Source organism: Balaenoptera physalus, assembly GCF_965194825.1.
Source record: "Balaenoptera physalus genome assembly, chromosome: 8".
Classification (NCBI taxonomy): domain Eukaryota; kingdom Metazoa; phylum Chordata; class Mammalia; order Artiodactyla; family Balaenopteridae; genus Balaenoptera; species Balaenoptera physalus.
Genome location: NC_138887.1, coordinates 55365370 through 55381419, shown reverse-complemented (window position 1 = coordinate 55381419; position 16050 = coordinate 55365370). Strand labels below are relative to the sequence as shown.

General features: G+C 34.6%; 1 protein-coding gene across 2 annotated transcripts in view; it reads right to left on the bottom strand.

Moving 5' to 3' along the window:
• AGMO (alkylglycerol monooxygenase) overlaps window positions 1-16050 on the bottom strand; it is a 380917-nt gene that overhangs the window by 146744 nt on the left and 218123 nt on the right. For both annotated transcript variants that reach the window (XM_082472754.1, XM_082472755.1), the window contains 2 exons: window positions 13878-13960; window positions 8301-8406 (listed from right to left, as the gene is read on the bottom strand). In XM_082472754.1, coding sequence (XP_082328880.1) covers window positions 8301-8406; window positions 13878-13960 — 189 coding nt within the window. The remainder of the gene's footprint in view (window positions 1-8300; window positions 8407-13877; window positions 13961-16050) is intronic.

Genomic DNA, 16050 nt, shown 5'->3' with positions numbered 1-16050 from the left:
TCCACATTCATAATGAGGACAGATGTACAGTTGAAATGAACCAACTAAGATGGCTTCAGGCAAATATGTCTACATCCTGTGATATACTAATCATTATTGTGAGATGAACCTAAATAATATAAAACCCAAGTGTGGTAGACTGGATAATGGCCATAAATTCATCATACCCTTTTATAATTGCCTGCTCTTCTAATCAAGAGATGGAGTCTATCTTTCTACTCCTTGAACAATGGCTGGCCTGGTGATGTTCTTTGACCAATGGAATATGGAAGAAATGACACTTTTTGAGTTCCAGAGCCTAGGCTTCAAGAAGTGTGGCATGTAAATTGATACAGCCACTATGGAGAACAGTATGGAGGTTCCTTAAAAAACTAAAAATAGAACTAACATACGACCCAGCAATCCCACTACTGGGCATATACCCTGAGAAAACCAGAATTCAAAAAGAGTCATGTACCAAAATGTTCATTGCAGCTCTATTTACAATAGCCAGGACATGGAAGCAACCTAAGTGTCCATCATCAGATGAATGGATAAAGAAGATGTGGCACATATATACAATGGAATATTACTCAGCCATAAAAAGAAATGAAATGGAGGTATTTGTAATGAGGTGGATGGAGTTAGAGTCTGTCATACAGAGTGAAGTAAGTCAGAAAGAGAAAAACAAATACAGTATGCTAACACATATATATGGAATCTAAGGGGAAAAAAAAAAAAAAAAAAAAGGCCATGAAGAACCTAGTGGCAAGATGGGAATAAAGACACAGACCTACTAAAGAATGGACTTGAGGATATGGGGAGGGGGAGGGGTGAGATGTGACAGGATGAGAGAGTGTCATGGACATATATACACTACCAAATGTAAAATAGATAGCTAGTGGGAAGCAGCCACATAGCACAGGGAGATCAGCTCCGTGCTTTGTGACCACCTAGAGGGGTGGGATAGGGAGGGTGGGAGGGAGGGAGATGCGGGAGGGAGGAGATATGGGAACGTGTGTATATCTGTAGCTGATTCACTTTGTTATAAAGCAGAAACTAACACACCATTGTGAAGCAATTATACTTCAATAAAGATGTTTAAAAAAAAAAAAAGAAGTGTGGCAGATTCAGTTGTCATGATCCTGAAATTGCCAGGTTAAAAACCTGGTCTGGGGGCTTCCCTGGTGGCGCAGTGGTTGAGAATCTGCCTGCCAATGCAGGGGACACGGGTTCGAGCCCTGGTCTGGGAAGATCCCACATGCCGCGGAGCAACTAGGCCCGTGAGCCACAACTACTGAGCCTGCGCGTCTGGAGCCTGTGCTCCGCAACAAGAGAGGCCGCGATAGTGAGAGGCCCGCGCACCGCAATGAAGAGGGGCCCCCACTTGCTGCAACTAGAGAAAGCCCTCGCACAGAAACAAAGACCCAACACAGCCATAAATAAAATAAATAAATAACTAAAAATTAAAAAATGGTCTGGTCCACTGGAGAGAGGTCTTGTGGAGTGAAAATAAAGGTGTTCCCATCAACAGCCAAAATGGACACCCCCTCATGCGACCCTTGTGTACATTCAGCCCAGCTGACCCTTAAGCTGAATACAGCCTGATGAGTGAGCCTACATTAAAACAGCGGTAGAAACAGCACAGAATCGTGAGAAATCATAAATCTGCACTATTTTCAGCCATTAAATTTGGGGTTGGTTTGTTTTGTGGGAACAGATAACTTAAACACCAAAGAAGGTTGAATTTTACTAAAAAGAAGGAAGAAGAAAGGAAGACTCCATGCAACACGATGCTGCTAAGAACTGCTAAACCTCCCTTCACTTTCTGATACGCGCATTTTGATCAACCATTTGGATAACAAGGGACATCTGAATATGCATGCCTTGTTATATGAAGTATTCAATAGTTAATTCAGCATTTTATGTAAGGTGAAAATTCCAACAACTTGCTCTCCCCCATTTGGGTGATTATAGCTGTGGAGTAGGTGCTGGCAGTGTTCACTCAACATTTACTGAATCAATAAATAAATGTTGAAGTCTTTACCATACTCTATTGGCTAGAAGCGTTCACAAGTCTCACCCACATTCTGGGGGAGGGGATTATATAGGCTGACAGGTCATAAACAGCAGACGCAGGGATTATGGGGTCACTCAAGGTTCTGTCTGCCACAGTTGGAGAGAGTATGGACAATAATTCAGACAAATACTTATATACATATAAATACTAAGGGGAAAATTAAATCAGGGGTGGACGAGGCAAAATTAGAAAATAACAACAACAACAAACATGGTACCCAAGGAAGGCTGGTGGCATTTCAGGTAAGACCTGATATGAGGGCAAAAGTCATGTGGATTCCTGGGAAAGAGCAGGCGAAGGTAAAATCAAGAGCAAAGGTACTGAGGCAGGGTATACTGAACATGTTTCTAGAACACTGCACATGCCTGGAATTGAGCAAGCAAGAAGGAAAGCAGTAGAAAATGTGGTCAGGGCACTAAGAGGACATCTACTTTTTCATTTGATAAAAGTAGAGTATCCTGGATGAGCCTGGCTGAATCAGGTAAAAATCCTTCAAAGAGGCCCTGAGCCCTTCCTGAAGCAAGCGTTTCTCTTTGGGGTTTGATGAAGTAGACGGCCATGCGGAGGAAGCCCACGTGGCAGGGACCTGCGGGCGGCCTCTGGGACCTCAGGGCAGCCTCCAGTCAAAAGCCACAGAAAGTGGGGCCCTAAGTCATACAGCTGCAAGGAAATGAATTCTGTCAACAACCTGAGTGAACTTGGAAGTGGATTTTTCCACAGATAAGCCTCCAGATGAGAACACAATCTAGCGGATACCTGAAATGCAGCCTTTTGAGATCCCGAGCAGAGAGCAGAGTATAGAATGAAACTGTGTCTGACTTCCTGACCCATGGAAACTGTTAGACAGTAAATGTGTGTTGTTTTAAGCCACCAAATTTATGGTAATTTTTTACAGCAATCGAAAATTAATACACCGATTAAAATAGAGCTCACAAAGGGAAGGCTTTTGCTATGTTTTTGCTGGATCAGGCGTTCAGTAAGTGTTGAATAAACGTTTCTTTTTGCCACTTAGAGCATTAGGCAGGCTGGTTCTGTCTTCTGTGAGCATGTGTTTACCTCTTATTAGGACCCACTCTTTGGGCTGTTGTCACTAGGTTCATCTCATCACTCAAACAGTCCCTGGCCACCCCTGCTTCCAGACCTTTCACTGTAATCTCCTTTCAGTCAAGTGCTCTCCACCTTCCCCTCTGCTTGTTCAAATTCTACTCCCCTCTTGTGCACATCTTCAGCAAATATAAGTTGGTTCACCATTTAACAGTGATGTGTTTCCATTTTAATGATTCAAGCAAAAACTGTAAGAATTTAGGGTTTTTCTGAGGTCTAAATTTATAGACATTGCATGTTCTTTTGGAATCAACTAATAAGCAGTTATTCTCAGGTTTTTACTTTCATTGCTTTTAATGCCCTAGTTCTCAAAACATTGTTTTAAGTACGTGTATGTAGTTTGTGTATGTAGTGTGTGTGTGAATACGGTATAGATAAGTGTATATAATTATTACTTACATGCCAGATATTATGGTAGGTTCTACAGACTATCCTCTTTACTCTTTTGAATATAAAAACAACTTCCATAAGTTTTTTATTCTCCTGTTTGTTGAGGGAACGAAGGTGGGGTTATTTTAGATAATCCCTCAAGGCCATACAACCAGTTGGCAGAGCTGGAGATGGCACTTAGATTTGTGTGACTTCAAAGCCAATGTTTTTTTCCAGTACCCTAAATTATCTCCTCAATTAAATAAAAAGTTATGTGAAACAAAATATACATAGTATCAAAATATATGCAAACAAGTATTTCCCATTATCTTATATACCTATATACTTATAAAAATATTTATTCATCTTCGACCTTGCTATCTTCTCTTTAAGTGTCTATCAGGTTAGACATGTTTAACATTACTGATGCAAGTTAAATCAATCACAAATTCATAGGTGATCTTAGAAAAAACAAATTGCACCTGAGCCAGCAGAAAAAAAAATGTGTTGCTTATGTGAGTGAGAAATGAGTGAATGAAACAGTGAGGTGATTGTTTTTCTGTCAAATTTCTTATACATAAAACAGCAAGTTTTTAAAAAGTATGTGAGTCAGTCAAGATATTGATTGATCTATCCAAGAAGAAATGTACAAGGGCATGGACTAATCATTTCATGCACTAGATAGACAACTATGCACTTGTATACCAGTAAATTTTATTTATAAATAGCAAGAGCACCACACCCTTACTTAATGTTCTTGTGGATCCAAGCTAAAGGGAATAAAACTTCCACATGGAAGTCACAGGATCAGATTCAAATTATACCTTGTATTTCTGACTCAGAATTGTAACTACCTAAGAGCTCTTTTATAATCTAAGTGAAAAATAATTTAAGGTCAATTTTCCAGTCTGTGTGTGCTTGTGTGTATGTGTTTTTAGCTGAATAGGTGTGGTCAGCAGTATGCTTGTTTAACGTAGGACTGTTTAACGTTGTCCTACATGCATAACGTAGGACTGTCATGCACACCTATGGAATTTGGCTTGCATAATAAAGCAATATAACAGACAACCTCCAACCAGCCTTCGAGATAAATAGAGTCATAGGGCTACAAGCTGATGTTGGCAATACATACAACATTGATTTATAAAAGAAAGAGGATTAATTGCTTCAATGTCTCTGATTCTAATGATAGCTTCAAAGAAAAATGATGAGAACATTGTATCCTTGTAGGATAATCACTCCTAGTCAGTCAGTCCTAATTCATATTGAATGGAGTCACTGAGGCCATTCATTAGGTTTCTGTACAACTTGGGTGCAAAGAACAGTTTTAGTAAAACTCTGATAAATGGCAAAGATTTACATAAAGTTCTAAGAAATAAAAATGTTAGGAAAACACAAATTTGAAATCCACAATTAGGAAACAAGATTTGGCAACTGGTTTTAATTTTTTAATTTTTGAACTTTAAAAAGAAGTGGAAAAAAGCCTATTTCACAGGTAAAAATGTTGATAATAAAATACTTGCCCAGTCTTTACCATATAGTTGTTGACCTCTGGTCAGAGAAGACTTATTCAGATTTAACCTCAGAAACTCAGTGGTTAATAACAATAATATTTTAGTAATGATAATAGTAGTACATATACTTTTTATAACAACAATAATAGCAGTAATAATAGTAATATGAATAATGATAATTAAAATGTATCAAGTGCTTCCTATGTTCTTCCTTTGTGTCGTTTAATTTTTCCACCAAGCCATATGGAGTAGATATCATTACTATACCACTTTAAGGAAATGTTTTAGTGGCAAATCACAGGCAATATCTGCTCTTGAAGAACTGGCCATGTGTGTGCCTTTCTGGAAAGAATAGGTAAGCAGCTTGAAAGATTTGGCCATGGTCCTCCCTTCCTTGAATCATAAACCAAAGATAATTCAGAGGTAACTTATTCAAACTATTAGTCTTTTCAGAACACTTTGCAGCTAAATGGATAAGACCTTTTAGCTCTCCACATTTTTCAAGGTACTTTTATTACATTGCATCTGAAATTTCATCTAAACCCCTTGAGGTAGGTGAGTACTGCTATCAACACATGGAAGAAAACATTGCTTAGTGATCAAGAGCTATGGTGTCAGACTGCCTTTGCTGTATCCTGACTTGTTTGCGTATTACCTATGTGAATTCAAACAAGTGATTCAACCTGTTACTCAGTTTTCCATTATGAAAATAGTAACCACATCATGAGTTTGATACAAAGACTAAACGGAATAATGCAGGTAAGTCTTTTAGAACATAGTATGAGCTCCATGCATATTAGCTCTCGTTAAACCTATTTTACAGGTGAACGACCTGAGGCAGAGTCCAATGTCCAAAAAAGTGAGTGTCAGGCTAAGAATTCATTACCATAACATTAAGTTCAACATTGCTATTCCTTCCCAACCCCTATGTCAGTAGTTCCCAAACTTGACTTTTGGATCTCGTGGCCAGCCAAAAAATTATTTCAAGGGATCCTTAAGTTCATATAAAATAACAATAATAGCACCTAACATTTATTAAGCATGTACTATGTGTTAAGCACTGTACTAAATCTCTTACATAGATTATCTCACTTAATTCTCAAAACCCTATTTGATAGACATTATTAGTTTATCCCTTTACAGATGAGGAAGTTAAGGCCAAGAATATTTAAGCGATCAAATAACTGCCCAAGGACACACAGAAAGTAAGTTCCTGAGCCAGGAATCAAATTCAGACAATATGCCTTCAAAGCTCAAGTCCTAACATTCACTTTCACCTACTGACTAATTTAAGTAAACAGATAGCGTTTCACCCCTAGAGTTCATCACCCTCAAAAGCTGGACACACTACACTGCCCTTCACTATCCCACCATCAAAAACCCCAGTGTTTTTTGTAACTATACATTTTCACGTTTGCAACACGGACAACTTAAAGAACCTACATTCTCTCTTTGTTCTGGAGCATTTAAGATAAACTACCACAATATACCCAAGAGTAGGTTCATTAAATGGAATTACTCTCCTTCATGCCTCCAATTAGAATGCCTTCCCTCACATGCCTTTAGCATGTGAAAATGCTAAATTTTTTTTATTTTAAAGGGTTTTTTTTGCATTTGTATTTCTAAACTTCATTAAACATGTACAATTTATGCTTCTTTATTTTGATTTTAGGTTGTAACCTCAAGAAACAAAATATATGTAGACATATTAACTTTATTTAATGCCTATTTAAATATATATGTTAGATTAGATGATATCCAAGATCCTGGTACTAAGATTTAATACTTCATTTTTTTAATTTAGATTTTTTAAAAATTGGAAATATATTTACATGGTTCAGAAATTTTAAGGTACCAAAAAATATTAACTTAATGAAGAATCTTCCCCCTATTCCTTTCTTCTAGTCACACAATTCACTTTCCCACAGGCAACCACATGTAAGGATCTTGTTTATATTTCTTGATACATTTACATGCATGTAAAAACATTTGTACATTTATATGCATATAACTCCCCTTCTTCATTTTTATACTTATATGCCTTGTATGGTAGCATACTTCACAGATTCTCCTGTTTCATGTTTTATTCTTTCTTTCTCTTTTCCCCTCTCTCTCTCTCTGTTTAATATATACACACATGATGCAGCAAGCCCAAATATATATGTATTTTTTATAAATGCTCCATACTGGTATTAAAAACTTTGATCTTTCCATTGGTAAATGCATATTCTACTTTATGAGTGAACCACAAAATTTAAGCAGTTCCCTATTAATGGCTATTAGGTTGTTTTCAGTCATTCCATTACAAATGACTAATTTTGCATATACATCAATTTGCACACATGTGAGCGTATCATTTGTGTAGCACAAATTCCTTGGAGTGGAATCCTGGGTCTAAGGGTATGAGTATTTGTAATTTGATAAATATCACTGAATTGTCTTCCAAAGAGTCTGTCCCAACTTATAATTATTACTCAATTATGAAAGTGTCTCTTTCAGTTTTCTCTCCAGTTAACAGTGGAGAGAATGTTAGCATTTATGTTTCATGCTTAAATAAGGTTACACAATGCACAGTCCGAGGATGTTGGCAGGTTGCTCAGCACCAAAGTTAAACAATATAACCCTTGATTTAAAAGAATAAAACCATATCCATGAAAACATTAGTGATGAGAATTATGTTTTTTAATCTTTATCTAAGATTCAAAACCATAAATATGAATCCAAAAGTTCAGTGTTCTTGGAAGATAAGTTTTAATCCTAACAGGTCAAATTAAACATATTTTTCAGTTGTAGAAAAATCTCAATTATAATGATTTTATTTCTATAGAATTATTAACTCTCGCAAGTAATTAACAAAACATCCTAGTCACACTTTTTACTTTAACAGCCTAAAAAGAAAAATCTCAAATGGCAGAGACTCTGCCAAGAACTTTTTGTAAAGTCACTTCTACCACTTGTTGAGAAACAACTACATGGCCTACTTTCTTTATAAACATCATGCAATGCAATTTGTCCAACCACTTTATGAAGGTTAATAGTATCGATCCAAATTCAGAGACCAAAAAACTGAGACTCAACAATATTAACCAGCTCAAGGTGACACAACAAATAAGTACTGGCAAGTAAGTGAATGGGTAAAAATTTCCCACAAATACTACTCACAAAATAAATAGACAAAAACATTGTTGAATGAATGAATTAAATATGCAACAGATGTTTAATCCTGCTATAGCTACCTAAAGCAAATATCTTACCTCAAAAGCAAATGACAAAGAAGGGATGAAAGGCTTCAGATGACCCAATCTACACAGCATTAGGAACACCAAGCAACGGAAAGTTTCCAGAACAGCTGCCTTAGGTCTGAAATAAAATGTCATTTACATGCATTAGCTTTAAATAGGCTCTTTATTACCTGGTATAATTAATAGAGTGATATACATTTATATTAATTTTCAAGAAACACATAGTATTTTAATATATTTGAGGAGCATGTGCCTCTGAAGCTGCTTGAAAACAGGCATTAAACTAAGACACAAAATGTACCTTTTTAAAGAAAATCTATTCTTTATCAATTTATTGCTTAGTTTGAGAATTGCTGAATTAGGGTGAAACATTTTCAACTAATAAATAAAATATTAGACAACTAAATTTCTAGGGTTTCAAGACTAGACTCCCCTCACTCACCCAATACCTTCAAACTTCATTCATTTAATAAATGACTTCTTAGGAGGACTGACATAGTTAACGACAGTACTCTAAAATAATGAACGCTCAAATTATGAAATATTGGGAACATGACAACGTGTAGTTAAGTCTAACATGATAGGCAGCATAGATCTTTATTAATTATTTTGTGATGAATATTTTCATTATATATAGTATTCTTGAAATTCAAACTCTAACAAATAAAATAGGTATATGTATTTAAAATGGAGTTGAGGGTCACACAGATAGGCATTTATAAATTGCCTTACAATAATAGGAATGAACAACTACTTTATCCGATTAAAATAGACTTCATATGATAGTCAACCAACATTTATTGTATAATTAAATATTTTCATAAAAGACAAATGGTATTTTTATGAAAGGTGAATTTTTCTAATAAAATATTATTGAATTAATGTCATAATAAAGCTATATTTTATTTAGTTAATTTAGAATATAGAGGTAAAGAAAAAAGTATAAAAAAATCTAAAATAGTGTATTTATTAAGCTTAAAAAATTCTTCTGCCATCAATTATGACATGTTGCGCACTTCCCTGGTGGCCCAGCTGTTAAGAATACACCTGCCAATGCAGGGGACACGGGTTCAAGCCCTGGTCCAGGAAGATCCCACATACCACGGAGCAACTAAGCCAGTGCGCCACAACTACTGAGCCTGCGCTCTAAAGCCCACGGGCCACAACTACTGAGCCCACGTACCACAACTACTGAAGCCCACGCACCCAGAGCCTGTGCTCCGCAACAAAAGAGAAGGCACCGCAATGAGAAGCCTGCTCACCACACCGAAGAGTGGCCCCCGCTCACCACAACTAGAGAAAAGCCTGCGCGCAGCAATGAAGACCCAACACAGTCCAAAATAAATAAATAATTTAATAAAATTTAAAAAAAATTATGACATGTTGTTTCTATAAAATTGAATATAACATTTTTGTGCAAAAAAAGACAACACATTTTTACCAAACAATTTAAACTCAGTTAAAACAGGGTGACAGTTCATGATTCATCTGCATCCAAGTAATGTGATTTTTGTGTATGTGAAAAAAAAATTAAGAAATTTTTTCCCTTGTAAAATAATCTTATTTCATTACTGTAAACTATTATTTTTTAAATTGATATTTGGGTAATTTTCAGTGATAAAACAGAAAATAAAATTTCTAATTTAAAACACATTTATTTTTATTAATTCTGTTCTATCGTTTACTGTTTAACTTTATATTGTGAAATGAAACATACATGGGGAGAAGTACACAAAACAGAAATATGCAGCTCAATGATTTTCAACAAATAAACAACCATATAACCACCACTCAGTAGTAGCCCCCTCAAAGACATCTCACCTCCTCAATACTTCCACCCTCCCTCTGTTGCAAAAAGAATCACAACTTGTTAGTTTATCATTTATGGTAATCATACCATTTCTTGCTCTCTTTTACTTATATGTTTATTGCTTTAGCATAAATTTCTAAAAACTGTTCTTTACTCTTATCTTTTTTTTTACTTTTTGTAAATGAAATTATATTGTGTGCACCTTTTTGTATTTAGCATCTTTCAATCAGTGTTGTTAGTGAGATACATCTACGATTCTGCATGCAGCAGTAGCTCATTCTTCACTCGTGCATTATTCCATTGTGTGAACAGACGAATATTCATGCATCCATTCACCTTGTGAAGGACATTTGGATTGTTGGCCACATTTGTTTATTAGGAACAATGCTTTCTGAACATTCTTTCACATGATTTTTGGGTGCATTGTTAGTATATATCTGGAATTGAATGGCCGGGTTATAGGGTATGTGTGTGCGTATATATATATATATATATATATATATATACGCACACACATATATTCAAATTTAGTAAAATTCTCAAACAGTTTTTCAAATTAGGTATCACAATATAAACTGCCTCCTTTAGAGTGTGAGCATTCCAAAAGGTGGTATTGTCAATTCTTTTGATTTTAGCCATTTGTGATACAAGGTCTTTGTTGCTTATAAAAATTGGCAAATACCATCTCCTACCTGAAAATTTTACTTTTGTACTGTCTTAATAAGGGTTAATTTTTGAAGAACTGACTTCCGTAATATTATTCTAAACTAATTCATCAATTTTATCTATGTGATTAGGGATTTCTGTGGACCATTTAATATTTTTACCTACTCCAAGGTTATAGAGATATGTTACTACACTATCTGCTAGAATCTGTACTGGCTTTCCTCTCACTTTTAAATCTGCAATCCCCTGACCCCAGAATTAATTTTTTATGGTGTGAAATATTTGTCAAGTTTATTTTTCTTGTTCCTATGTGGAAATCCAGTTTTTCTAAGACCATTTATTGAAAAGATAGCATTTTCCCGTAGCTCTGCAGGGACACCTTTGGCACAAATCAAGTCCATACACATGCATAGATCTGTTTCTAGGTTCTCTGTTCTAATCTTTGTGCCAATAAAACATGTCTAATTACTGTAGCTTTATAATAAATCTTGATAGCCAGTAGCTCAACTCCTGCCATTGTAAAATAATCTCAAGCTTGTGCTGGCTATTATTGGGCCTTTGCATTTTCATATACATGTATTTTAGAAAGAGCCTTCTTTGTCAAATTCCACAAAGAAGAGACCTTTTATAATTTTAATTCAAATCGCACTGAATATGTAAATCAATTGCTGAAATTGTAATCTTTACAATATTGAGGATTCTAATTTATGAATATAGTTATCTCTCCAATTTTAAAAATTCTTTATTTTTCACAGTATTTCAATAGTTCTATAGTGTAGTTTAGAGATTTTGCACTCATTTTTTTAGGATTGGTTTTTCTTGGTATTTGATATATTTGATGCTATTGCATAAAGGTTTACATTTCCTAGTACATAAAAATATCGTTGATGATAATTTCTTTAAAACTTTTCTGAAATCCATCAATTTGAATAAATCCCCTATAGATTCCTTAGATTTTCTAATTAATTCACTAATTAGATTTTAGATTAATTAACATAAATTAATTTTCTAATTAATTCCTTTCAAATCCTTATGGCTTTTCTTTCTTTCTCTTTCCTTTCTCCACTGACAGTTTCCAGCCCAGTGTTAAATAACGAGCATATCTAACTGCTTCTCAGTTTCAAAGGAAAATTTTCAACATTTCACTATCAAATGTGAAGCTTGCTATAGAAATTTGTATAAATAGTTTTTACTTCACCTACATTTTTGCTGGATATAGAATTACAGGTTAGCAGTACTTTTCTTTCAGCACTTTAAAAATATCAATAAGGCCAGAGGCAGGGGAGACTTTATATAAATATATACAATAAGAATAACTTAATGTATCATAGGATATATTGTGATAAAATCAATAGCTTGCTTATTTGGCCTATTTATTTGTATCCATGGAAACAACAAAATCTTCATTAAAAACATAAAACTATGCTATTGTTATTGGCTGACTGATAACTTTACTACGTATATGGAACCAACAGAATTGTGATCTTTAAAATGTGATCCTGATTCTTTGGATCTGGGTAATTATTTCAGATTATCTTGTGACTCAGTTTTTCATTTTCTCTTCTTATGGCTTAGTATATATTTTATTTCTAGTATAGAAAAGTAGGGATGGATGGAAAGCCAAACAAGTTAAATGATAAAATAAACACAATTTTTAAACTATAGAAGGAAATACGTTTAAAATTCTATATACCGTTTACACATGACTATGTGAAGTGTGCCAGCCGCATCACTCTACCAAATGTTTATAGCGAAGGCATATTGTACCCAGTTCCATTAACCATTTGGACCTGGATCTTGATGAAACTTCAGAATCTACTGATATTCCAGAGCAGCTATTAAGCATTTCTTAGGAAAGTGACATGATATTCAATATAGATTAAATGCATGTTTACTGGACTTTTACATTTAAAATTTCCTGAAAGTAATCTGGCTATTGGTTACCTACTTGAAAAACAATTACACTACAACGATGATAATATTTCAAGAATGACTGAGCTTTTTTGCCATTTTTCACAGTTATATGTAAATTCTATAATATGTGAATTCTGGAGTCATATTGCTTGGGTTTGTGTTCTGTTCTATCTCTTACTGTTCTTCTGTCTGACTTTCATAACCTGTCAAATGGAGTTTATAGTAATTCTTATCTTAAAGTGCTGCAAGAAATAATTAAGCATTCTGTGGCACATACTAAGTATATAAGTATTGGTATTAGTATTAATTTTAATGATTGATAAATACTAAGCAATAACAAGTGGGTATTTTGCTATATACCTTCAGCCATAAAAGCAATTTAAAATTGTTCAAGTGAACGTATTTTCTGGCCAGAGTAGTATTTAAAACTGGAATCATTAAATACTATGCTGTGTGAGGGTAAAGGCCATAAACTTTAAATATGCAGTTGGCCCTCCATATTCATGGGTTCTGCAACTCAGATTCAACCAACTGCAGATGAAAAAATATTTTTAAAGAATTCCAGAAAGTTCCAAAAAGTAAAACTTGAATTTCCCACTGCCAGCAACTATTTACATAGCATTTATACTGTATTTACAACTATTTACATAGCACATACATTGCATTAGGTATTATAAATAATCTAGATAGATGATTTAAATTTACGGGAGCATGTGCATAGGTTCTGTGCAAATACTATGCCATTTTACATAAGGGACTTGAGCATCTGCAGATTTTGGTATGGGGGTGGGCGGGGCTAGGTCCTGGAACCAATCTCTTGCCGATACCGAGAGACAACTATACATACACTTAGGTGTATATTATGAACTGTTCAATAGCCAAGGAAAAATAAATAATTTTTAGATTTTATTAACTACTCAGAGTTATACTCTATGTTTTGCTGACTTAATCATTATATTTTATAAGTTTTCTTAATATACTTGAAAAACCTAAGTTTCATTTAAAGGGCTTAGATTTAAAATGGACCTTTGATTTAAAAACAGACAAACCACTACTCTGTCTCATTTAAAATGAAGGTGTGAATTTGTAGTCTCAACTTTATTTTTTTAATAACAAATGTTTGCTGAATTTCAAACTTTCACATATATTTTTAAAACCACATTATAAAGTTACAAAAATAGAAGAATTTCACTTCTTACCTTTGATCCAGAAGAAATCCAATGGAGGTCAAGGTCAGGATAATGAAGCAAGCCCTCAGAAGGAGAGTGACCTGTGACAGTGCCTGTCAAACAAACACAGAGACCAATGGATTTTTAGGTGAGTCATCCAAAGGAGCATCAGAATGTAAAGCTGACAAGAATAACAGACTCAATTTTATTTTATGTTATACCATTTGTTACTGGCATTTTCCAAGAAGGCTGAATATGCAGAGAACATTTTGGTTTTCCTAATGTCGTTTAGTTATCTTGTTGGACACTTGGAGAATGAATTAGACAATTCTAATGATATTTTGCTTAAAGTGTTCTTTCTAATAATTCTCCTTTAAAGTTTTGGCTTTTGTAATTCTTTGAAACACGCCTCCACATATGGAGAAATCACTTACATTTTTATGAATAAGTACCACGTTTCAATGGTTATTTTTAATATCACCAATTCTTCGTGGTTTCAAACCCAAAAGTGTCTTTAATAAAGAAAATATTTAAAGGAGAATGTGTTTATGAGTGCAAACACATACATGAAAGAAATTACACACATCCACTCACATTCTTATATGATGAAATCTGTATGTTCCTCTGTACATGTCAAGGGTCCTTTTTTGAATTAGTAACAAAAACCACATATTTCTCTGTTATAATTATAAATTAATTATGCATTTTGTTTACATGTAAAAATTTAATAATGATGTTTATTGAGCATCTACTATTTTATAGCTTCCATGCTATGTGTTTCACACATGCTAATTCTTTTCATATTCCCAACAAACTTGCAGAGTAGGTATCATCATATATGCTTCATGTATGAAAAAACAAAGCTGGAATCAAAAGATGAAGTAACTTTTCCATCATCACACAGAAGTAAATGATGCCTCTGAAATTCAAAACAGACCTACCTGACCGTTAAGTGTGACAATGGTAGAACACATATGAGCAACAAACTTAAAGGAGGCAGAAGCAGAGATCTATACTGAAGTTACATAGCTCATGTTAGGGCCAGATGGTTACCACTTCAGACTGAGAGTGGATCACTAAAAGCAAGGAGTTGGATGCACAGCTAATGGACGATTTCCCTTATCACTCATGGTATTTATGTTTCACCTTTATGAGAACACCAAAGGTTGTTTTACGTTGGCTAAAATAGTGATTAAACGCTCTCTTTTTTCTTTTTCCTGAAATAACTAGAGGTAATTTCAAGTCATTATTAACTAATATACATACCTACAACCAAGTAGCATCTGTCCAAAGTTACAAACAAAAGTTACCGATTGCAATTGCTGCTCACATCCAATATCTCAGTTCCATATCATCTTCTAAATCAGCGCTGTCTCTCATGGCCAACTTTTAACACCTCCCTAGTTACTTTCTAAATGCCTACAATGGCACCCAGAATTGCCAAGGGGCTTTAACCCTCCGGGGCAATAGTTTAGTAGAAGAGTATTTTTGAGTGGTCAAAAAACCGAATAAAAAGTGTCAGAATGTTTAGGAATATGGAGACAGTGCTGGATATCAGATATAGGATGGGGAGTTCAGTGAACTCCAGAACGTTTGAGTGGAGAGCAGGAGAGTACTATTTGGGTATGTGGAATTCCACGGTGGCTGCTTTGGGACAGTAAAGCAGAAAAACAAAAACAAAAAACAAAACAAAACAAAAAACACACCAGAAAAATATTTTCTTGGTGGTAGAAGTAACTAGGTGTGCTTGAGTAGATTAATGTTTGCTTAGGGGAACTATTTTGTCTCTAAAGAAAAATGCTTCTTACACCATTATTGCTTCTTTTTGATCTTTTAGGGAAAAATTCATATGGAAGGGAGAAATGATTTGTGCCCCAAACCTATAGCATGATTTTAAATACTCTATAAGAATGCAGCGTTTGAAATTATTTGAACCTATTAGCCATGTAACCAGTCAAATTGTTCAGCATTTCTAAGTCTCTCTTATGTGTTCAGTACATCTGAAATAAAATATGAGTTTGGCAAAGACTATAATAAAGTACTTAGAAGAGTGCTTGGCATAAAGTAAGAAGTCAGTTAGTGATATGATGATTATCATTGTTATTATAGTCAGCCTATACTAATTTTCTAAATGGCTCTTAGGCTAATCTTAATTAATTACAATAAGTTAAGGAAGCACAAGTAAAAGGTTTATTAGCTCTTT